Source organism: Lepidochelys olivacea (assembly GCF_965140295.1).
Source record: "Lepidochelys olivacea isolate rLepOli2 genome assembly, chromosome: 8".
Lineage (NCBI taxonomy): Eukaryota > Metazoa > Chordata > Testudines > Cheloniidae > Lepidochelys > Lepidochelys olivacea.
The window spans coordinates 75518531-75541738 of NC_140418.1; the positions used below are offsets into that span (position 1 = coordinate 75518531).

General features: G+C 40.3%; 1 protein-coding gene across 7 annotated transcripts in view; it reads left to right on the forward strand.

Annotated features, from left to right (window-relative positions):
- The window catches only part of TGFBR3 (transforming growth factor beta receptor 3), a 179190-nt gene that overhangs the window by 150129 nt on the left and 5853 nt on the right, over window positions 1-23208 (forward strand). For 6 of the 7 annotated variants that reach the window (XM_084637452.1, XM_084637455.1, XM_084637457.1 and 3 more), the window contains 6 exons: window positions 57-197; window positions 340-513; window positions 5013-5312; window positions 6718-6838; window positions 14867-14908; window positions 17233-17340. In XM_084637452.1, the coding sequence (XP_084493578.1) occupies window positions 57-197; window positions 340-513; window positions 5013-5312; window positions 6718-6838; window positions 14867-14908; window positions 17233-17340 (886 nt within the window). The remainder of the gene's footprint in view (window positions 1-56; window positions 198-339; window positions 514-5012; window positions 5313-6717; window positions 6839-14866; window positions 14909-17232; window positions 17341-23208) is intronic. The other variant, XM_084637454.1, reaches the window with a different exon arrangement.

Sequence of the window (23208 nt, forward strand, 5' to 3'; positions counted from 1 at the left end):
CACAATCACCTTTGTAAGAAAGTTTTCAGTTTCTACTTCCCACTTCCTTTATGTAGATTGTTATTCAGCTGTCATCACCAGTGGAAAGTAGTGGTTGGGGAATTGATGATGAAGATGTGGAATCGGGTGATAATGGATTTCCAGGAGACACTGATGAAGCAGATGTTACCTTTCCAAGCAGGCCTGAAATAGTTGTGGTATGTAATACCTTATATTTATATTGAAATTAAAGTTTTTAGCTATGGCCTAATTCTGTTCTCATTTCCATCCCATATGACCCTACTGGAGGGTTGCATGGGGCAAAAGTTCTGGGATTTATTTGTGTTTCGTTTGTTTTAGTTTAACTGCACACTCCACCAGGCAGAGGGTGGCAAACGCTCACTTAATCCTACGCCTCCTGAACCCCCTATCAGCAATGTGACCTTCAACATGGAGCTTTATAAAACAGACCTCTTCCTTGCTCCCTCACAAAGACTCTTCTCTGTTGCTGAGAATGGACAGATTTATGTTGAGGTAACAAACTTTGAAAGGCTTTCAGATTAGCCAAAATGTTCCGCAAAGCCATGTAAATTTAGCCAAGTTTGTGCTTGCCTGCAGTAAACTGGCATTGTGTGATTGCCTCTCTCAGACAGGTGTGTACTTCTGTGGTTTCACAAAAGGGACATCGTAGGTTAATAAGATAATACTTAGTGATGAAGACCAAAAAATCCTCTCAAAATGGGTAAATCTAACTAAAAGAAGTCTGTCATTCTGATCAGATATGCAATATGGGACAGTATTTGAATCTGGTCTCTTAGCTCTTACAGACCTTTATTGGATAATTACAAACACTGGTAAACAAAGAGTTGTCAGTGAGGAATGAGTTCATTTTATACAAAAATATGGCTTAGCTGCATTTCCCAGATGAAGCTATGTACAAAACAGTTATAGCTTCCCCTTCCCCCCATTGGTTACATGGTGGAGGAAAGGGTCTAACAGTGTCATCATAACTCCATCTCACCTTTAAGCCACTTCCAGTCACATTTTGGTATACCAAACAGGTGTCAAACTTCCTCTTCTATAAGAAATTATTGTTTTTATTCAGTGGTTAACATATGCTGTGAAAATCTTTATATTGGATATGCATCTTTGTTAGTAAGATACCAACTAAGTAGAATGACAAGAGAATATCACAGGAGCTTGCCCATGTACTTAGAAGACCTTAGAAAATAAGGTCCACTATATAAGCAAACCTTCTTTAAACAGAAGTACATCTTTCTAGCAGCAATTGCCAGTGATATTTAACAAACACAGTTGGGAACAATATTCAAATATGATTTTTAGTACTTTCAGTTAGTGTAACAGTTCATTTTATGTGCTTCTGTAAATGTTTAGTTGCCTGTTAGTCCTCTACCTATAAAAATTACTTTCTTTCAAATACTTTACAATTCTGTTGTGAAAAATACACCAAAAGAAATTGAAGCAAGGTTAAAATAGATCAACATTAGATACGTTTTTTTTAAAGTAAAAGGTATTAGTTTTTTACTTGGACAAAGATTGTCAACTTCCTTTGGCATTCTGGGATGCATCCCTCTGGCTCTGGATTTGTCTGGTCTTGGAGTTATTTCTTCAAACACATACTCTAATTTCTTTATCACCTGTCCTGGGATGAGCTTGATGTGTTTTTCTCTGTTTCTCCTTTCTGCACAGTGGAAAATTAGTATCTGTTTCAGGCATTTGTTCCTCCATCCTCCGCTGATAGAAAAAACATTGTATAGTGTTTGTTTGGAAAAAGTCCATCTCTTTCGTCAATAAATTACTCATGCATAATCTCTAAGGACCTGGTACTTGTCTCTCCTGTGTAGATTCTGTTTCTAGAAGAATTGTTTTCTTTATTATAATCACTTGTGCATTTTTCCTTTATCTCTGCTTTGGTTTTTCTTATCAATATGTTAATTCTGTAATCATCTCACATGCTGTCTGTGTAGATCTTGTTTATCTCTTTTCTTATGTGGTGACTTTTTGCTCATCCTTGCTCACCTACTTTTCTTCTAAAATCACTTGGTTACTGGATGAAATTCAGAATGTTATAATTCATAGTGCTTAAGGCAAGAAGGAGCCATTAGATCATCTAGTCTGGTCTCCTGTATATTACAGGCCATTAAACTTCACCCAGTTACTCCTGTATTGGGCCTAACAACTTGAGTTTGGCTAAAGCATATCTTCCAAAAAAGGATCCAGTTTTTATCTGAAGACATCAAGAGATGGAGAATCCACTACCTCCTTTGAAAGTTTGTTCCACTGGTTAATCATCCTCACTGTAAAAACCAAAAAACCTGTGCCTCACTTTTAATTTGACATTGGCTGCCTTCAGCTTCCATTGGTTCTTTTTATGCCTTTCTCCACTAGATGAAAGACCCCTCTACTATCTGGTATTTTCTCCCTGTTGAGGTACTTTATAATCAATCACCTCTCGTTCTTTTTGATACACTAAACAGATTGAGCTCTATCTCTCATGTTAAGGGATTTTCTCCAACCTTCCAATCATTTTTGTGGCTCTTCTCTGCACTCTCTCCAGTTTCTCAGTATCCTTTTTAAAATGTGAACACCAGAATTGGACGCAGCCCCTCAGCATCACTCTCACCAGTGCCATCCAGATAGGTAAAATTACCTCCCTACTCCTTTGCATTACTCCCCCATTTATACATCCAAGGATTGCACCAGCCCTTCTTGCCACAGCGTCATACTGGAGCTGTTGAGTTGTTTGTCTACTAGGATTCCCAAATCCCTTCCGAGTCACTGCTTTCCAGGATACAGTCGTCCCCCCTCTTCCCACCCCCTTCTGTTACTAAGGGAAATCAACCAAGAGCGTGACCACCCTCCACCCCACCTCTTATGGATGCTCTCATTTATATTTAAGTGAAGATTAATGGCCTGCATTCCTTGTTCCTAGATGTATAACTTTGCATTTGGATGTATTAAAATGCATTTTGTTTGAATGGGCCCAGCTTACCAAGGGATCCAGATCGTTCTACATGAGTGCTCTGTCATCACCATAATTTACCACTCCGCCAATCTTTTTGTCACCCACAGATTTGATATTTACTTTCACATCATTGATAAAGATGTTGAATAATATCAAACCCAGAACCAACTCCTATGGATCCCCACTAGAAACATATGATGAGGATTCGCTCACTGACATCTACTTTGAGATCTGTCATCCAGTTCTTAATGCATTTAATGTGTGCTTTATCGATATTGTATTGTGCTAATTTTAATCAGAATGTCATGTGGTACCAAGTTAAACACCTTACTAAAGTCTAAGTCTATTGCATCTATGCAGTTACCTTTATCAACCAAACATAATAACTTATCAAAGAATGAAATCACATTTTTTGACAAGATTGGTTTTCCATAAAACCATGTTGATTGGCATTAATTATATTCCCGCTTTTAATTCTTTATTGATCCAGTCCTGTATCAGCTTTTCCATTATTTTGCCCAGGATTGACCTCAGGCTTACTGACCTATAGTTACCCAGGTCATCCCACTTGCCCTTTTTGAATATTGGCATAGCACTAGCACTCCTCCAGTCCTCTAGTATTTTCCCCAATGTTCCAAGATTTTTTAAAAATTAACATCAGAGAGCCAGAAATCTCCTCAGCCAAATCTTTTTGGACTCTTGGGTGCAAGTTATCTGGGACTACAGATTTTAAAAGGTTTGGTCCTATAAGATGTTGTTCAACATCCTCTTTAGTTCTAATGGACTAGAAAATTGTTCATCATCCTCATCTGATACAAGTGCATCATCCTGCTTCTTTCCAAATACAGAAATATTTGTTACACACGTTTGTCTGTCTTCATCATTAAGTGTTACCATCTACATCTGGTAATGGGGCTATACTACTGCTGGCATTTCTTTAGTTCATAAAATATATTTTAGAAACTCATTATTATGCTAAGCGCTGCCAGCTATGGACTTTCCCCTCATATCTTTTGCGTCCGTTATCAATTTTCTGCACTTCATAACTTCTAATTCATGTTGCTTGTACTGTTCTCCCCATGTGTTATATACGTATTGCTTTTTATTTCTAATTACTGCGCTCACTTCATTGCTGAATCTGTACCAGGCTCTGGGAACAGGCATGCTCAGTCCTTTCAGCAGGTATATACCACTGGGACCTGGGGGGAGGGATTAAGAATGGGCATGCTCCGTAAATTATACAGACATCTAGGAACTCAGGAGCAAGTGAGAACATCCATTGTTATGAGCAGAACAGTTATCACATCTAAGAGGTATTGTTACTGGCTTCATTTATCACCTTGAAGTGTACTTTTTAATTTAAGAATATCCATCAGATGAATGGGCCACTTCACACTCTGAGCGTCTTATCTGCTGCAGAAGGGTGTATTTTGCATTTCTCAGCACCAAATTTCATTTGCTGCAGTGTTACGCATTCACCTAGCTTGTTTGGATCTCCCTGAGGAAGCGTCTACCCAGGTTCTCCTAGGAAAGTTACTAAGGGAAATCAACCAAGAGCGTGACCACCCTCCACCCCACCTCTTATGGATGCTCTCATTTATATTTAAGTGAAGATTAATGCAGATACAACAGGGGGGAACTTGTAATCAGCTCCCATAGCCTTCTACTATGGTTTGTAAACTTATTGGGAGAGTGGTGTTAGTGCCCTCCCCTTTCCCAAAAACTCAGTTCCAATCTAGCATTCATTCTACTGAGTGGGCCTGTTTTTTCACTGGATATTTCAGGTGAGCTGGCTGAAATACAGGGAGGGTTGACCCTCCAAAAAAAAAAAAAAAATCACATGCCAAGACAATGGCTAAGTTGGATTTGAACTCACAAAACTTGTCATCTGTCCTTTAAGTATATACTAGACCGTACATCCTCACAATTTAGGTTTGAAATATTTGATTGGAACTGGCATCTGAAAACCCCATAATCATCCAAAATGTGAATGCTGCTAACAAAAATGCCACTGCTAAGTTTTTAATAAATTATTTTTCATATGCAGGTTTCTGTGACGAAAGCTGACAGAGCCCTGGGCTTTGCAATCCAAACATGTTTTGTTTCACCATATTCAAACCCTGATATGATATCTGATTACACCATCATAGAAAACATTTGTCCTAAAGATGAATCTGTTAAATTCTACAATGTCCAGAAGGTGAACTTTCCTATACCACATGCACAGATGGACAAAAAGAGGTTTAGCTTTGTGTTTAAACCTATATTCAACATCTCATTGCTCTTTCTTCATTGTGAGCTGACTTTGTGTACAAATAAAGAAAAAGACACTCAAGGACTGCCGAAGGTCAGTAGTTTAACTTCCTTAAGCTTTCAGATTTAGATTAAAAAATGAGACTGTTTACAAGATAAACAAGTTCAGATCATAGTAGTTCCTGAGATTGATTTTTCTATTTGAAGATTCTATAGACTTAGATTAGTGTAATGAACATTTTATCAGTGGACCTGATAATTTTTATAAGTTCTTTTTATTCAGAGCTATGCTGAATCTTGATCACATGGTCTACATTTTCCACTTTAAAATGTCAGTAAGTGGTTACATGTGGTAAACAGAGATTGCTTTTCATTAAGGGAGTGGTCCAGATTTATCTGTTCTATTCAGATCACACAGCAATAGGATAAACAAAATTAACATTAATTTTCCAGAGCCTGCTGAGATAATATTGTAATTGTTTTTGAACATCCATATGTGACCTGTAAGGTTGGACCATCTCAGGAGGACTTCGATGGGAAATAAGTAAATGTTAGCATTTGTTTTCCAGATTTCAGTGTGGTTACTTTTTTGTATTTATAGTAAATGCTCTGTATTGAATGATCACTCCAATATATTTAAGTAGAATTAACATTTCCTGTTTGATTATTGTAGAGACTGCTGCCCAAACTATTACTTTAAAAATAGTAATTAACAAAAAATACATCTTTTTGTAAAAAAAATGAACTGTTAGGTAAACTTCTAAAATTTGAGTTATTTTTAGTAGTTCTTTAACATAAGAAAAGACTCATACGTTATTGTGCTATATATGCACTAGTGAGCTACAGAACTGGCCCTTGGATTTTCAAAAGTGGACCCTTATTTTTGTGGTTGTAAATCTGTGTGTCCAAATTTTTGTATAGAAGCCTGGATTTGCATATACACACAGCATTTGTATATGAAAAATCAATTAATTACTCAATAAGTACAAAAGTTAGCTGTGACAAGTGAAGGTAGTTTTGGAAACTGAGGTGAGAGCTCTTTGAAGATATTGACCCTCTGTGTAATTAACATCAGCCTTTGATATCCTAATATGCAACTATTACAGCAACAATTCAATAGTAAAACTTCCATAGAGTTTTAAGTAATTTAGCACTAAAGCAAGTTTATATCTTAAGATGCAGCTGAGAATAGGGTGACCAGACAGCAAGTGTGAAAAATCGGGCTGGGGGGGGGCAGGAATAGGGAGAGTAATAGGGTCCTATATAAGGCAAAGCCCCTAATATCGGGACATCTGGACATTCTAGCTGAGAATAAGTTTTCTTTGCCAGTATATTACGTAGACTGTTTTTGGGAGGGGTTGATAACGTTCAGATCTCCTGTTTCTCTTTAGTAAACAATACTGAGCAAACACTGATAATGAGGCAGCTGTGCAGCTGCTCTGGCTGATATTGTGTTTTATTTTGAGTGAATCCCTGACCTCACATGTTTCCATCCACAGTGCATTCCTCCTGACGAAGCCTGCACCTCACTCAATGTTGATATGATCTTGGCCATGATGCACAATAAGAGAACTTTCACCAAGCCCCTTGCTGTAATAACCCATGAAGAAAAGCCAAAAGGTACCAACATACATTTTGAACTTCTTAACATAAATATGTTGCATTAAAAAACATATAACCATTTGTAGTCCAAAAAAAGATAGCTTTAGGAGTATACAATTTTATATTTTAAAGGGTGCTCTTGTTATAAAATGTGTTCATTTAGAGATATTTGTGTGATACAGTCCACCATCTTATCTGAACGCCCGCAGCTACTTACTTTTTTATGGAAATGTAATTTGGCTGGTGTTGAGAAAGGAATACTCTTCCTATGTTTTACAACAATATAGGTTTCATAAGTATTAATGTAGAAGAATTGCTTCTAGCAATTAATTCTGGTTTGGAAATTGAAAGCAATGCTTTACTGTCTGCTGTATAATTTCTTCTTTGTGGCTGAAAATATTTAAGCATGATAATTTAATTGAAATGCCAATGTATTGGAAATATTAAAGCTTGAGGGGTTTGTAAAGTAAAGAGGTAGCTAGAGGGAAACCAGTTCCACTAGAAGATTAGTTCAGTAAAATGAAGAGATGAAACTGTAGTGTTTCATTCGTTTTCTTCTGTTGGGGTTTGTTTAACTCTTTTAGCATCTTTACAAAAAACTCCAAGAACAGAGTCATGAAAATGTGTCGTTTCCTGGGTGATGTGCTGCTTCGAATGCACATGACTCTTTGTCAAATAGTCCATTTCTGCCGTCATCCCACCAGAGGCAGTTAGAGCAGACAGCATTATGGCTCCACCTGCCAAGAAGTCTGGAGGCAAAGGGGCTGACAAGGTCTGTATAGAAATGACAGCCCATCCACATTTCTTCGGTTTTCTTTTGTCGTCTCCTTCTTGTAAACATGAAGCATTTGACTTAGTTCTCTTGCTCTAAGAAAGAAAAAGAAAAGTCTAAACGCTAAAGAGAGGAAGTTCAGGAAGAAAAGGAGAAGAACCTGGGTAGCAGATAGAAAACTCTGTTTCTGTACTAGATGCTCTGAGCGAGGGTGACTGAAAAGGTCTAATCCAAAAACTGTCCAGAGTCAGCAAAACCCTCACTTAAATCCATCCTTCAGATTTCTGAACTAATTCACTTGTAATCAACAGTCTTTGTCCCTGAAGCTCCTTCAGCCTCCAACAGCCTGTCTGATACTCTCTCCCCACTGCAGCTTGCTCCTGGGAGATGAGGACTCTGCTCCCTCCTCACATCCCTGCCAGCACCTACAATTCTGTAGCTATAGGCCAACTTTTCTGCTGCTTTGGAGCTATGAGCAGCTCAGGCATTGCATCTTTGATACTCCCATCCATCTTCCCCCTGTTGTTCGGTTACAACTCATGCCTTTGCCACTCATGCTTCACAGGAACTCTTCTCTGGTGTTTCCACTTTGATTCCATGGTGCAGCTTTTCCTCCATGGCTCATTCAAGCAGCTGGGCCTAGCCTACTTCCTAGCAACCAACATCATTTCCTTCGTATGAGGATCCATCTGCCCAAACTGGCTTCTTTCAGGCTCACTTAAAGCTAACAATCAGAGCCATCTTCCACTCTGTGCCTACCCATAATCCTGCCTTTACGGACATCTCAGATTCCTCAATCTCTGGTGCAGGAAATGCTCCCGTGCTGCAGGGCAATAGCCAGGAAGATGACCCAGGTCCAGCACTTACCTATTCCAGAACCCTGACACCATTCTAGACTCCCTTTCCTGACATCCTGCTCAACTGCTTGTGATTCTGAACCTTTGTACTTTGGCAATCTTTGGTGTGGACAGCCCCAAAGCTCTGTCCAGGAATAAGAGTTTTAAATGGGACCCTTTTCAGAGGTTCAAGTTGCCTTTTCTCTCAACCCTTCTAGCCTCAACATCATCCCTGCCCTACAGAGGCTCCCTGTCCTCTGACAAGCCTCCATCGGGTATTTCCCATGTCCTTAGTGGCCACTAACACCCTCTTCCCCACCTCAACATTCACTCTGCCCCACCCCCATACTCTGAAATGTGAAGAATAAGGCTAAACTTCATCTTGCATAGAATTTATGAGGCTGCCCCTTTGGTGCTCAGGATTGTCACCTATTTGGCTTTTTTGTTTTCCATGCTCTTCAGATAGACTTGGAGAAAATCTGTTTTCTGGTAGCTTCCCTCCAGGTACTTGGATACTTCAATAGATTATGCCCACAACTTTCTTTTGTTACATTGCCTTTGACAGTGGCCCAAAATACATTTGGCTTGAAGGCTGGAACAGTTACATGCCAAATTTAAGGGTTTATTTACACATGAAAATTAATCCAGAATAAGGTAAAGTGTGAATTTAAAGTGGATTAACTATGAATTTAAAGTAGATTAACTCCATATGTTGACACTTATGTTCCAGAATAGGAATGTTAGAATTATCTTATTCTGGAATAAGAGCATCCACGCACGGAGCTAATCGTGAATAACTCCCCATGTAGACAAGCCCTAAAATACCTGGACTTTTTTACATGCGAAAAAAAATCTCACTTTTAAGGAAGAATCCCCAGAAGCTCACTAACACACACTTTCCAAATTATGTAGTAACCCTTTTTTACCCAGCACGCTTGACACTTCTCACCCTTTTAAGCTGGTTTCCTAGAAGTAGCTTCCCTTTCTCAGTGCATAGTTCCTCCTCTGCTTTCTCTTTCAAAGAGAAATAGGATATTCTGAGTGTGGCTGGTCATGACGACAAACAGGAAACTTGTTTCCATTTTTCTCACCTTCCTTCTCCTATGAGTGGCCATGTCCCCACCATCCTCTATCACACTCTCCAGCAGGAGAACATCTTAAATTTGTGGGGCTGTATTCTACAGTGACAGCTGGGGAAAAGACACTGATTGCAACTGCAAGAGAATTCTCCTTCTGCCCCAATCATTCAAGATTTTTCTGGCATGATGTGTGTGCCTTTTATTTACTTCTCCCCCTTCCTCCTTGCTACCCATGCTGATGGCAGGCTTTTGGAGTGTGCACCTCCCTCTCAGCTTGGGATGCACCTCCCTCTTCTGCTTGTGAAGCAGAAGCTTAGTATTACCCTCCTGGAGCTCTAGGCAATCCCTTAGTTCTCCAAGCCTATGAGTGTGTGATTCAGGACCAGCAAATGGTAACTATGTACAACCAAGTAATGATAGCCTATGTAAACATCAGGGCAGTATCAGTAGCTTCTGTTGCAGCGACTTCTGAAGGACATAATCCTGTCTCCACTCATTTCAAGCACTATATCTTGTAGGGAAAGATCAGCTCTACTGCAGACTGACTCGGCAATCACCAGCTAATTCCCAGAAAGCCAAGTATTCCTGAGTTTCTACCAGCACCTCATGTGTCCCTGTTAGATCCCATAGACCAGTTCAGTTTGAGTCAGTGACTTGTTCCCTGTTACTGCTCATGGGTTTACATCCCCAGAGCTCTATACTCAGATGCCTTCATCTGGCAATGGGCGAGGAAATTGGGGAGCCTGCCCTTTTCCTCCAGCTCTCCCTGATTAAAGAGTTATGAAGAAAGCCAGGAGAGACAGGGCATGAGTAATTTTTCCTTCTGCTGACTTCCAGGTGATCTCATTAACTCTCAGCACCACAGTCAATGAAACTGGTGATGGACCAACTCCTGATGGAGATAAGTCTCCTTTCTTTCTCAGGCATCCATTGCCTTAGCCTAACCAGAGTATATCCACACTGCCCAGCTGCAGAGAGCCTGAACTTTTAGATAAAGAACTTTCTGGAGGTCATAAGCTTTCTTCTGGTGGATGGATGAAGGAGCTAAGCTTCTTGATAACCTCCCTTCATAACTTGAGCTTTTTCAGGACAAAAGCAGCTTTTCATCTTTTGGTATTTGTCCCAAAAGTGAAAATTAGACTTCATATTGATTAACCCATTGTTTTACCTACACTGTGTCATAATTCGGTTTTCCCCTGAAAAAAACCTAAGCTTTATGCCATGGGTAGGAAACAGACTGTGTAGTATTATCAGACTTGTATTGATGATTTTAGGAAAATGAAATAGTTAATTGATTGGACTCTGAGGAAGGTGGCCATCAAGATTGCTAAAATCAGATGCATTCTTTTGGCATGTGACTAGGCCACTGACCCACTCCAGACCCTAAGTGGGATTCAGTACAGAACTATTCTCTGTGTAGAAATTCAGCTGTAAATGTTGCCTCCAGATCCTACACGTTTGTGATGGATCCCGTGAAGCCCCATGGTGTGTGCATTTGACATTTTAATATCTTATTTCAGTGTTTGTACATTTATGAGAACATTTGTTTACATTTATAGCGTAGCAAATACAAGTTAGTACAGAGGGCTCAGTTCTGCCCTCTAGCATAAGCTACAACTCCAGAACAAGTCAATGGGAGCTGTACCCACATATCTAAAGGCAAACTGGATCCAGCAGGGTAGATCCTCAGCTGGTGTAAACTGTCATTGTTCACTGAAGTCAATGGAATTCTGATAACTCACACCAGCTGAGGCTCTGCCCCTGTGTATGTATAAAAAGATGGGAAAACCAGAACTGTTATGACCTTCATCTTTTGTGAATGTATTTCTTACTGGGGCCCTTCTGACAACAGCAGGGATGCACATTAGAACACTAATAATTGCATTGTCCATTCTCTTTTAGCTCCAGCATGGTAGTTTAGAGGGTTTCATAAAAAGAAAAGGAGGACTTGTGGCACCTTAGAGACTAACAAATTTATTAGAGCATAAGCTTTCGTGAGCTACAGCTCACTTCACTTGCAGATCAAAATCTTCTATTTGCATGCAATGTCTGTTGGAAATTTTGGAATGCTTTCCAGAGAGAGTCAAAGGATGGGGGATCAGAAATCCTTTAACCTCAGTTCTGCAGTGCGTGCTTTTTAATGTTTAAACAGCATATGGTACCATGGAGCATTGCTGGGGGACATAAGCAACAACTGTTTTTGTTTAACTCTGCAAGGCAGCCCATGTTTTTACACGATTCTTCTTCATGCAAATTAAATTCACTAAGAATTAAAGGCAAGTATTTGATTGGTAAATGCAGTACAATTAAAACTCTGCTTTTGGGCCTGATTCTGTACCCTTTCCTCATGCAAAATGCCCACTCATCTCAGTGATTATCCATTCCTGACGGAACACATCAAACTGTGTAACTGATGTTTATCCTTCAGCAAACAGGTTTACACCCAGAGCTCTATTCTCCCTTTGGGTGTGCAGGGCTGTGTGTGCAACTCCCAAGGATAACTTCAGCTGGAGTTTTGTCTGTATAAAGAGTATGAGGTCTTAGTAAATCTGGTTTTACTTTTACACGCTAAGAGACAGTTGCTTGATAAGATCACCCACAATGCAACAATAGTTTGGCTAAATGTTTGGTGGAACTCATCCCAGCATATTGCAGATTTTGAGCATAATGCACAACTATTAGCACCTTAACATCGCTGTTATGCAGTTGTTCCACAACGAATCAAATGGCCCTTTTCTATAACTGCTGTGGTTGACTGGCACAGTGAATCTGTAAGATTGAGAACAAATTATATTGCACTACTAAAATCTGAGTATTTTCATCTTAAAGATGTCAGTTGTCATTTGCTTTGATGTGGAACAGGCCAGCTTTCGTGGGTATTGTTACAAACCATGTTATTGGAACTATTCTGTTACATCTGCTCTATAAGCCAAATGAAGAGCTTGTATGTTTGACATTTGGGGAGCCAGCACAAATTGTTCAATGCAAAGGTGTCTGTTTTCTTCTCCATACGTCATGCACATGACTGCCATTGACTGTAATGGAAACCCTGCCTCTATAGCTAGAGAAAAACACCCCCCCCTCCAGTTTGCATTTTGCTTTATAGGTTTTTACAAGCTTGGTTCTTCACCTTATTGTATCAGATTCCCGTGAAACCTCCTAAAAAAGACCATACAAGTTTAAAAAAAAACACAACAAATTATTCATATCCTGGCATCTCTAAGTCACATCTGTTCTTTGGCACAATTTAAGTGAAAGGTGTAGAGAGAAACTTATTTAAAGTCTATGAAATTGATATTCTTCTATTGAATAGTTATGTCCCTTTCACTGTTTGTTCAATTTATGCAAGATGTGGAAAATAAGGTGTTGTTTTTTTTTCAGTGAAGGGAACAAGATCAAGTGAGCAACTGACCAACACTTTTCCTAAACCAAGATATAGAAAACCATGTGCATTAGTTCAAGCCTGCTTCTGTTGTTTTAAAATTATACACTTTCCCTGGGCCTCATGAACTCTCACCCTTCTTGTGTTGCACAAAGCTGCAGCAAGCAACACACATTAATGCCAAGGAACTGGATAACTAATTCAGTGAATTGGCAAAGTTGTTGTTTGGCAACCTTCCTATTCTGTGGAGAGGCCAATGACAGAGTTAGCAAGGAAAATTAATTCCTGTCACCACTGGAGACGTTCGGATTAGTCGAAGTTTGGGATATGCTAGCTGGATATATGGACAAATATAGTGCTGCTACTCATGTTGTACTATTTCACTCTCTAGTATTTCAATCCAGTGCCTTTCATAAACCTTCATTTATACTTCTGCTTTGACTTCCATTTGATAACTTGTTAGTATATTCACAAACAAAAAACCGTACATTTTGAGAAAGCTAACGCTGAGATATTAAAAACAATAACGTATTCCAAAATGCATGAATTAAAAAAGCACTTAAATCAGGAAACAAATTCTTAAGGTCACCCAAAAAACCTTACCTTTGTCCCAATTTCCCCATCCTTGTTTTAACCTGTGTGTCTAGTCCACTTGGCATGAATGATATATTAAAAAAAAAAAAAAGATGATGATGATGATGATAACCACTTGGTAAACTACACTGCTTTAGTTTGTTCTCAGAGTAAATAAAAATGCTTTGGATATTGCAGGTATGTGTTTCTGAGAGGAACATGTAATGAATCTGAGAGAGAATTTTGGCCACATGGTACCCTGTGTGGTTCAAGTTAGTTAATGCAGTTACTACTGAAGAGGTTTGGAACACTAATCCTGACATATAAATACGTACTGGATAAACAATAAAAAGAAAACCGATAACTTTCAGTATATTTTGGAACTTATAGAACTGCTCTTGCCTCCAGATCAAAGCAATTTTTTCCTAATTGTTAAAGGATATAAAAATATGTATCATTACAGTTCCTTACCAAATCTTCTCATAGTGGAAGCATCTGGTACACTCAAACATGTCAGAATTTAAATTATATCCTTCGGGCAGCTTGTTGATCTAGAGAGTGCAACATGGGTTACCAAACAAGATGTTTGAATTAGAATCCAAATCTGGGTTTCTGATTCCTCAATTTGGCATGGGTATCCTGAGAGGAAGGGGACTCCCGACATCTAATAGTTCCTCCATGGAGATACCAGGCATGTATATGAAGAAGGGATGTCAAATAAGAGAGAGAGTAGGGGTAATGATGCATTTCTAAAGACAGTTTTGTATTTCTTTCCATTCCATGCTGATGCTATTTGATTATTATTTCAAAATAGTAGCTTTAACATCATAGCTATGATCTTTGTCTTCCAGTATAAATAAGATAGAATACCAAGTAATTTATACACATTACAGAGCACAGTGGAAATGTACAAGTCAAAACATGTGCATTTAAGCTGGTCAGAACAGGGTCCATCATATCTAGAAGCAACATTTCCCAGGAGTGGAAAAGGGGGGCTGGGTCTTGAAATGATTTCATGTGCTGGTCTCTCATGACTGGAGACAGGAAACAATTTTAGCAATCTGTGCTGAAGGAGAGCCCAGCATAGGAATAAGAGGGAGTTATTGCAGGTGAGAATTGATGACTACTGGGTGGGGAGGTTTGCACAGCATCTGCCAGCACTCCGTAACATGCTGCTTGCATTGTGCTATGGATATATTCCTCTGAAGACTAAACAAGATACAAATGGATTTTTTACATACTGATCCAGGTTAATAAATTCTGACAGGATTTCCTGAAATGTTACCAATACATTATGCAGCATTTAAAGACTTTCCTCCCAGTGAGATGCTGAAGATTGCTTATATAGTGTGTAGTATTTCTATGGCACATCATGCAATTAATGTGTTCGTGTTTTTTAAACAGGTCCACCTATTCACAAGCCAAAAGGCAATGGGTTGCAGCCACGTAAGTTATACATATCTGTCTACTTTGTTGATCGAACACGCGTTCTCAAACTTCATTGTACTGTACCCTCTTCTGACAACAAAAATTACTATACGACCCCAGGAAGGGGGACTGAAGCTTAAGCCCACCCAAGCCCCGCCACCCTGGGCGGAGGACAAAGCCAAAGGCTGAATCCCAAGAGCTTCAGCTCCAGGCAGGGGGTCTATAACCTGAAGCCCTTGGGCTTTGGTCCTGGGCACTGGAGCTTGGGCTTCAGCTTCGGCCTCAGCCCCAGGCTCTAGCAAGGCTAATGCCAGCCCCGGCAACCCCATTAAAACAGGGTCGCGACCCACTTTGGAGTCCTGATCCACAGTTTGAGAACCACTGATCTAACAACTTCCAAACAAAAGGTTAAGTCAAAGATAGTTTATTGTAAAGCTTTTTAAACTTAGAGCGGAATTAAGTCTTTGGTTTTAGTGCCCCTGGGGACACCATCCCAGATCCTCAAACATAGTTAGGCACATGACTCCCAGGATCTAGGCCATTCCCACGAACTTTGAGAGAGGAATTCATGAGGGGTATTACATGAGCAGTAATTTGTAAGTGATTGCAGTACTCCAACATCAAGACCACCACAGATGTGATAAAATGTGGCTCTGTGACTTTCACTCTGAGTTCAACATCAGCATCAGCGGAGTTGGGGAAGCCAAAAATCTCAACCATGCTAAAGGGCCCAATCAGCTCTGAGGAGAGTGCGTAGCACTAGAAATACATCATGATGGGAGGGAAGGAAAAATGGTAGCTGAAGGGTGAGAATTTAGAAAGTGCGGAGGGAAAGAAGTGAGGGAAAAGAGCTGGTCTCTTTGGGTCTTGGAGCTAGATTCACACAAGGTGGCACAGAGAATAACATTTACCTCCCTCCACCAGCTGGGCTACCTGTGTCCTGCGATGAGTGGGACCTAGTTGTCTGTGAACTGCATCTTAAGGCAAGAAGATGATGCAGTTGTAAAAGAGGTATCTCTGGTTAACAAACACAATTATAGTTTGGATTTAAAATAATCAAACATGACCAAGTGGCTCAGAAATGGCTCCAAGTCAAAAACAGGAGAAAACTCCAGTTAGCCGCTACCTGGGCTGTTCTTTCTGTCCCAAATCTGGCTGCACATACTCAGAAAGGGGTTCTGAAGAACTCCCTTAGCGGATGCAGGGGTCTGAAAGGTACAGTACCCATAAAAGTGTGCCTGTCAATAACAGAGGGAAAGCAAGTACCAGTGCTGCTGCCTGCCTTTCCAAGGAATTTCTGCTGGATGCAGGAAACGAGGTAGAAAGCAGGTGAATTGGAGGAGATCTGCTAAGCATGCCCTGGCCAGCCTCCTTCGTGTCTCCCGCACCCACCAACGCAGACCCTGGGATGAATTGGAGTCTGTGTGTTCAGTTCTTTTCCATTATTTACTCAATTACTAAAAAGTTATTTACTAGCTTACAACATTTCATATGTTTATGGGAGACACTAGAAAAACTACATCTGAAATTAGTCATGTAAGAAAAAATACAAAAAATAATTGATTCAGTATGAGAACCACATTAAGGTGTTTTTGATCAAAGAGAAGAAATATGCAGGACAATGGCTGGAAGTTGCTGTAATTGTGTCAGTAACGTTTGGAGCCATACATTCAGGAACCAGATGCAGTACTGTACAAACTATACTGCATAAAGATCCCATCCCCTAGAAACTGAGTTTTTTGTTCTATTTTTGTGATCTGGAATTAATTTTTTATTAAGAACATTGCCAAATATGAAAAACAATTGCTCCTATTTATGTTTTTGCTGACTTTTGAGCTGGCACCACTTCTCACTTAACAGCACTTCCGTTCTCCACCTAGATATAGGGCTGAAGTTACAGAGGATATAGAGTAAAGTTGGCTTGCATGGTAGGATGTGAATAAAAAGTAACCTTTTAGTAAGACTGCACAGCTTTTTAAATATATATTTAAGTGAAACCTGGTATTTAACTGAAAACAAAGAATAATTAACAAGAAACTGAGAACACTTTGAATTCATTCCGGTTTTGCTAGATTTGGGATGTATTGAGCTGGGTTTTTGACAGAACAGTTTGTTAAACTAAAGACATGCTTCATGCTCATCTCTGCCAGCATACGCATTGCTTGTCCTGCTTAGACACAAATCACAGTAATCTGCTAAGTATCATGGGGCTTTCTTTTCTTGCGTTTAAAATGCTGGTTAATTAAATATGAAAATGTCAAAGCTCTGTGTGAAAACGGGAGGAGGAATTTTTAAAAATACTATTCAGCATTCAAAATGAAAAAAATGGTTTTTATTTGTAGCAGTTTTCTATGGTCTGGACACTCTGACCGTTGTGGGCATCGCCTTTGCAGCATTTGTGATTGGAGCACTGCTGACAGGAGCACTGTGGTTTATCTATTCTCACACAGGTTAGTACAGTTGTTTTCACCGGCTTCCATTTGGCATAGCACATTACAATGGAGGCAGTGAGATCGAATGCTTATGAATCAGGAGACTAGGTCTTCTTTGCTGCTTTCCACATTCTCCCTAAGGTGCTTTCCAGCAACTCCCCACAGCAGACTGAAGGTGTTAACCAGGTAGCTGTATCTGCCTCTCTCAGTAATGGGGCATATTATGTCTTTTGATATTTGGTTTAGAAATTTGGAGATTTTTGACTAACTGTGAAAACTTACCCTGGGGTCTGAAAGTCCAACTGAGATTTTATAGCTCATGTGCCATCACCAATAAAGATTCTGTTACTGGAATTTAGTTAATTCTATTGATGTGCGAGCCAGAAGAGAATCCATTAAATCTTTTTAGCTAGTAAAGTAAGCAGATGTGACTTTGACTATACACCAAGAGCAGATCAAATGACTAAAAAGACACCATATTTACATAGGCCCTTTTCTGACTCCAGCTGCAATTTAAAATGTTTTGTAGGCTTTGTTTATTCAAAACCTTACATTGGTTTAATTAAAATTCTCAGTTTTTAAAAAGTTAAGCTAAATTTATAGCCACTGATAGCTGATTTAAGTGTGAGCCAAGCAAGAGTTTCCATGGGTTTAAGTAAATTGATATGAAAACCAATTTTAGTTGAACCAGTGCAAATTCTATGAAAACCAGTCTTTGAGGAACTCCTATCCAGTAGTTTCTTCTGTGGCAAACTAGATAAATCTGTACTTAATCATGGGCTAGGTGAGAGGTAGGTAAACTACGGCCCGCAGCGCACGTCCGGCCCGCAGCCCACGTCCGGCCCAGCCCTTGAGCTCCCAGCCACGGTAAGGGAGCAGGGGGCGGTTGGATGGAGTGGAGAGCGATTAGGAGACAGAGAGCAGGGGGGGTTGGATGGGTGTGGGAGTCCCGGGTGGCCTTTCAGGGGGCGGGGTGTGGATAGGGGTCGGGGCAGTTAGAAGACAGGGAGCAAAAGGGGGGTTGGATGGGGTGGGGGAGTCTCAGGAGAGGGCGGTCGGGGGACAAGGAACGGGGGGGGTTGGATGGGGCATGGATTCTAAGCGGGGCAGTCAGAGGGGTGGGAAATGGGAGGGGGCGGATGGGGGCGGGGGCTAGGCTGTTTGGGGAGGCACAGCCTTCCGTACCCGACCCTTGATACAGTTTTGCAACCCCGATGTGGCCCTCAGGCCAAAAAGTTTGCCCACCCCTGGGCTAGGTTGTCTGCTGTGTCTCCTGAGACATGCCACACAGGAGGAAGAGAAGGGGAGGCACAGGTGGCTTTACATCATCTTTTGCTCCACTTGGATTCTGAGCTGCCACAGTAAATAGAACCACTCTGCTATGGTTAGACCAGCACCATGGACTATTCTAACATGCAGCGGTCTTTCCTGGGCTCCCTATGGGCTGCTCTCCATCCCAGAATCCCCAAAGTAGTCTCTGCTCTGGGCCACTTCCACTCCTGGCCACCAGGGCCTCCCAGAGGATTCGGGGGACTGGGGTTTTCAGCGGCGGGGGTCCTTCCACTCCGGGCCAAAGACCCAGAGCGGAAGAAGGACTGAAGGACGAAGTGCTGCCGAAAACTCTCGTGGGGGCCCCTGTGGGGCCCAGGGCCTGGGGAAAATTGCCCCACTGTTAAGCCTTCATCCTTTATCAATAGGTATTGAATCTCTGTTCAGTTACAGAGATATCTAGAGGGACATGTGTTGTATGTCAGAAGTTGTGTGTTAAACTTTACAGTATTAATAAATAGGAGCATTATACAAGAGACGAGAGAGTAATTAAAATTGACAAAATCCCGTTGTCAAAAACAATGGGAAGTTGACATAATAAATCCTTCAAGAAAATGGAACTTGGACCAACCCTATTAAAATAATTAGTGACTAACTACATCAGTCATAGTTACCATGTAAAACAGCAAGAGGAGCAGCTGTTCTGACGTTCCTTATTGCCTGAGAGACAAAAATAAGGGGAAAGAATAAAAGGGAAGAAAGGAAGCAGGCTCTCTAATTCCTTGGATTAGAGAATTTTAGAAATTAGATATAGTGGGCAGATTTTTAAAGGCGCCTCAAAATGGACTGCTGTTCCTGGGCACATATTTTGTCCCCCCCCACACTTGCATCTACAAATTGGGATTTGTAGTAGAGATTTGCTATTAGGGACTTCCGCTGGTCACCATAACCCCTCAGTGGAGAATTGCGGTGTACAAGATAATTCAGCCCCAGCTGAAAGGCTTTGGGGTCTGCTGAAGACTTTTTTTGATAAAGCATAAATAAATATGTAGCTAACCTGCATATCTTAGATAGGGTCTTGTGTATACTACAGCCATATAATTCACCCCTTGTAATTGGGATTCCAGAACATAATCCAATTTTCATTTTACATAACATTATCTTTCAAAAGTGATGCCATGGTTTCATCCTAGGTTTGCAGGCAGCATGAAACAATCTCTTAGGCCTGGTCTACACTAGAAACTTTTACTGGCATAGTAGCGATGCGTGGTGGGGGTGAAGGGTGTTTAAATTACTGTTGATACTGGCAAAAACCAGACTGTAGATGTGGTTATACCAACAAAAGAAGTATTTTTGCCAGTTTACCTTATTTTGTTTGGGGAATTGGTATAAATTACATCAGCAAAAGAATTACTTTGCTGGTATTAGCTGTGTCTACATTAGGAAGGTTTGCTAGTATATACCAGCAAACCCTTTCTAATATAGACCAGGCCCTAAATGAATGAACTCCCCCATTTATCTTAATGGGTTGTTAATGCTGAAACCAAAAGATAACTGAAAATGTAGAGGAGACCGCATAAAATAAATGCAATTGAATATCAAAACAAACAACTCAGCAGCTAAGTTATTGATTGTATTACTCACTTCGATTATTTCATTCAAATACATTTTTAAAAAATCAGAAACTGCTGCAAAGTTTCCACCAGAACGTTAACAAAAAATCTAGGAGCTTTACTGCAAAATTTGGGTCTAGTTTGCCATTGAGCACACGGGGCTTTGAGCTCAGAGAGTACTTAAGGAGGGAGAGGCATCGAAGTGAGTAGAGGAATTGAGAGGTGTTCTATCCTCCTCCTCAGCCAAAAGCTCCCTATTTTAGACTATTTTTTCTAAATGGTTAAAGAACTTGAAAGGTAGCTACCAACTTTTCCACAATAATAGAATATCTGTCTGGAGAGGATCCTAGAACAAATGAAGGCAGAGGAGCTTGGCGAGTATTGAATACTGTTTACCTGAGCCTCTTTAGAAGAAGTAAAAGTCTTGCTCCAGCCCTGTTTGTGTGCAGTAACCCTTCAGAAGTGATTGTGAAATTATCTGACTGGAGACCTCTGCTTTAAGTGAATAAACTATCATGCTTAAGGATAAATACAAGGGACATGGAACAGCTTTATAAGTTATTAGACTTTGCTAAACATAAACCCAACAATTTAAAACCTTGCATTATGTATGGCACGCACATCAGTCACATAATCCTCTTAGAAAGTATGATTTTTCTCTTATTCGGACAATGCTTCAAATTAACAGGATAAAATTTTCCAGAGCTCTGGAAGTTAAAGGCCTCCCCTTCTCTTGTTTTTAAAATGGGATCTGATTTAAAATAAACCGACATAGCAACCAATTATATTTGGCAAATGGAGATAGAAAAGCAAACATTCAGACTTCCTGGACAGGGAGTACTACTGGCAGTTTTCCTAAGTGTGAATAATAAAGTACATGTTGTCACATTCAGATGGGTAAAAGCTTGTTTACTGTCAATAGATAGGACATGGCCATTTTGAGGCGTGATCAAGCACTAACATTAGACACATGAAGCTGTTTACATAAATAAGGCAGTAGGTGGTGGTGTATTAAATACATTTTTTCTCTTCACTGAAATTATTTTGAGTTTTTTATCGAGAGGATTTGACAGTTTATCAAGGTGGTGAACAATAACTGTAAGACCAAGCAAAAGTCAGTCTAAATATATTGGTAGGTTCTGTTCATAGTCTCACTAAGATTTTGATACTTCAGTTGAAGGGCAGTGCAAATTCTGCTGGTATCTCTGTTACACAAACAGATTGTTATGTCAGAACTGCCAATAATTTTCTAGACATGGAGCAGTGAAGAGGAAATTAAATGACAGCAGAGTCTTTGCCACTGAGGCAAAGTGCTCAACCCCCAAACTTTTAAAGGAAGATGCCTCCTAGGAAGTTTTCCAGAAGAGCAAAGGAACGGGATGTGTGGTGCTGTTTGGCTTCTAAAGAGATTGTGACAGCTGTGCTTGTCATTTTGCCTAAAAAAGAAGAGGTATTCAGCATATAAACTAAGTTATGGTTAAGTTTATACAGATCGTATTGATATGCTGTGGCTGAGGCAAAACTATGTGTAATCATGCGGTTTGTAAAATGGGTGACAGCGAAGCTGTAATAAGACCTAACAGCAGGGAATATGGGCCAGTTCTACATTTTGCAGAACTGCTTTCTTGGCAGAGATGTTGAGGGGCCCTGTTAAGGGAATAGAAGTAACTGCAGTTCCTGTGTTCTAATGGTAACAGCTTTTTCTATTTTTATTTTCATTTTTTTATGAAAGGGAGTTTGCTTATCACTGACTTATAGATATGTCCTTTAACATGACAGGAAGGGAGGCTTATACACAAAACAACTATATATTTTATAATGAAGGAGAAAATGCCCCAACAAGGTTTATGAAAAGCTTATAGTAAGATAACACAACAAGAAACTGCTGCTATAGTTTACTTTGTTTATATACAAAGCTGTTTCTAATAAAAAGATAGGAATGAAACATTTTATTTAAGAAATGCTGTGCTAGATTCAATTACACATAGAAGAAGTCTATAATTTGTGGAATCACTTTGGATTTGTACAGATCAGAAACTGCCTCACAAAATTAAATGTCTTATTGAGTGAATCCATGGGCAAAATTCTGACCTCTGTTAAAGCAATGCAGCGCCATTGACTTAATTGAGGAAGAGTGTTTGGGGGAGTTTTCTTCCTATTTGTGAAAATAGTGGGGTGCAAGGCAAAAGCTGTGCACTCTTTCGAGAGTAGGAATACGGCAGTGATTGTAGGATGAGCTGGTAGCAACCCCTACATTTAGGTTGCCTAGCACTTTTCATTGTGAAGGATTCTTGTGACCCCTTCACTTGACAAGCTCTCATACCTCCATTGTTTGCATCAGGGCTTTGCTATTTAATAGGTGGGAAACCCCTTGTGCTGCAGAAGTGCATCTTCATTCACCCATGATATTCCATTCAGATATGGGTGAGCTCTGATGCCCTGCCTGACTGCTACTGGGTCAGAGGTTTTTTTTGTTTTTGTTTTGTCCAGGTTTTACAAATAGTGACATTTAAGGCGGTTGTTTGTATGCGTTTTGTTAAGTGTTTATATTTTATGTAAAAACAATACAAATAAAGTTTAAATAAAAAAAATTGGGTGAGCTACAAAGTGTTCAAAATCACCACTTCCTTTCTGTCACTCGTGTTCCTCTGGAAACTTTTGGCAACCTACCAAAATCTCTGAACCATTCCAAGGCTGGGCTCGTGTTGCTGCTGCAGCAGCCCACATTGCAGTGGGAACAGGGAGCTGCCAGAGCAGCTTTTAGGGGGCAAGGAGGAGAGTGAGCCAGCCTGCTCCAACCCTGTAAATCCTAGGATCCAACACTCGGTCCCCTGTAGTCCATTTACCACTGGGGGTAGGAGCTCTCCCAACTCCTGGGCAGGGAAGGAGTGGGAGAGGGAGGGACAGACAGCCAGGTCAGCGTTCCCTTAATTGCCCCTATGGATCCAGCACATGGTACCAGGGGTCAGTCACCCATCTGGGGGCAACTCATGGGACAGTAGCT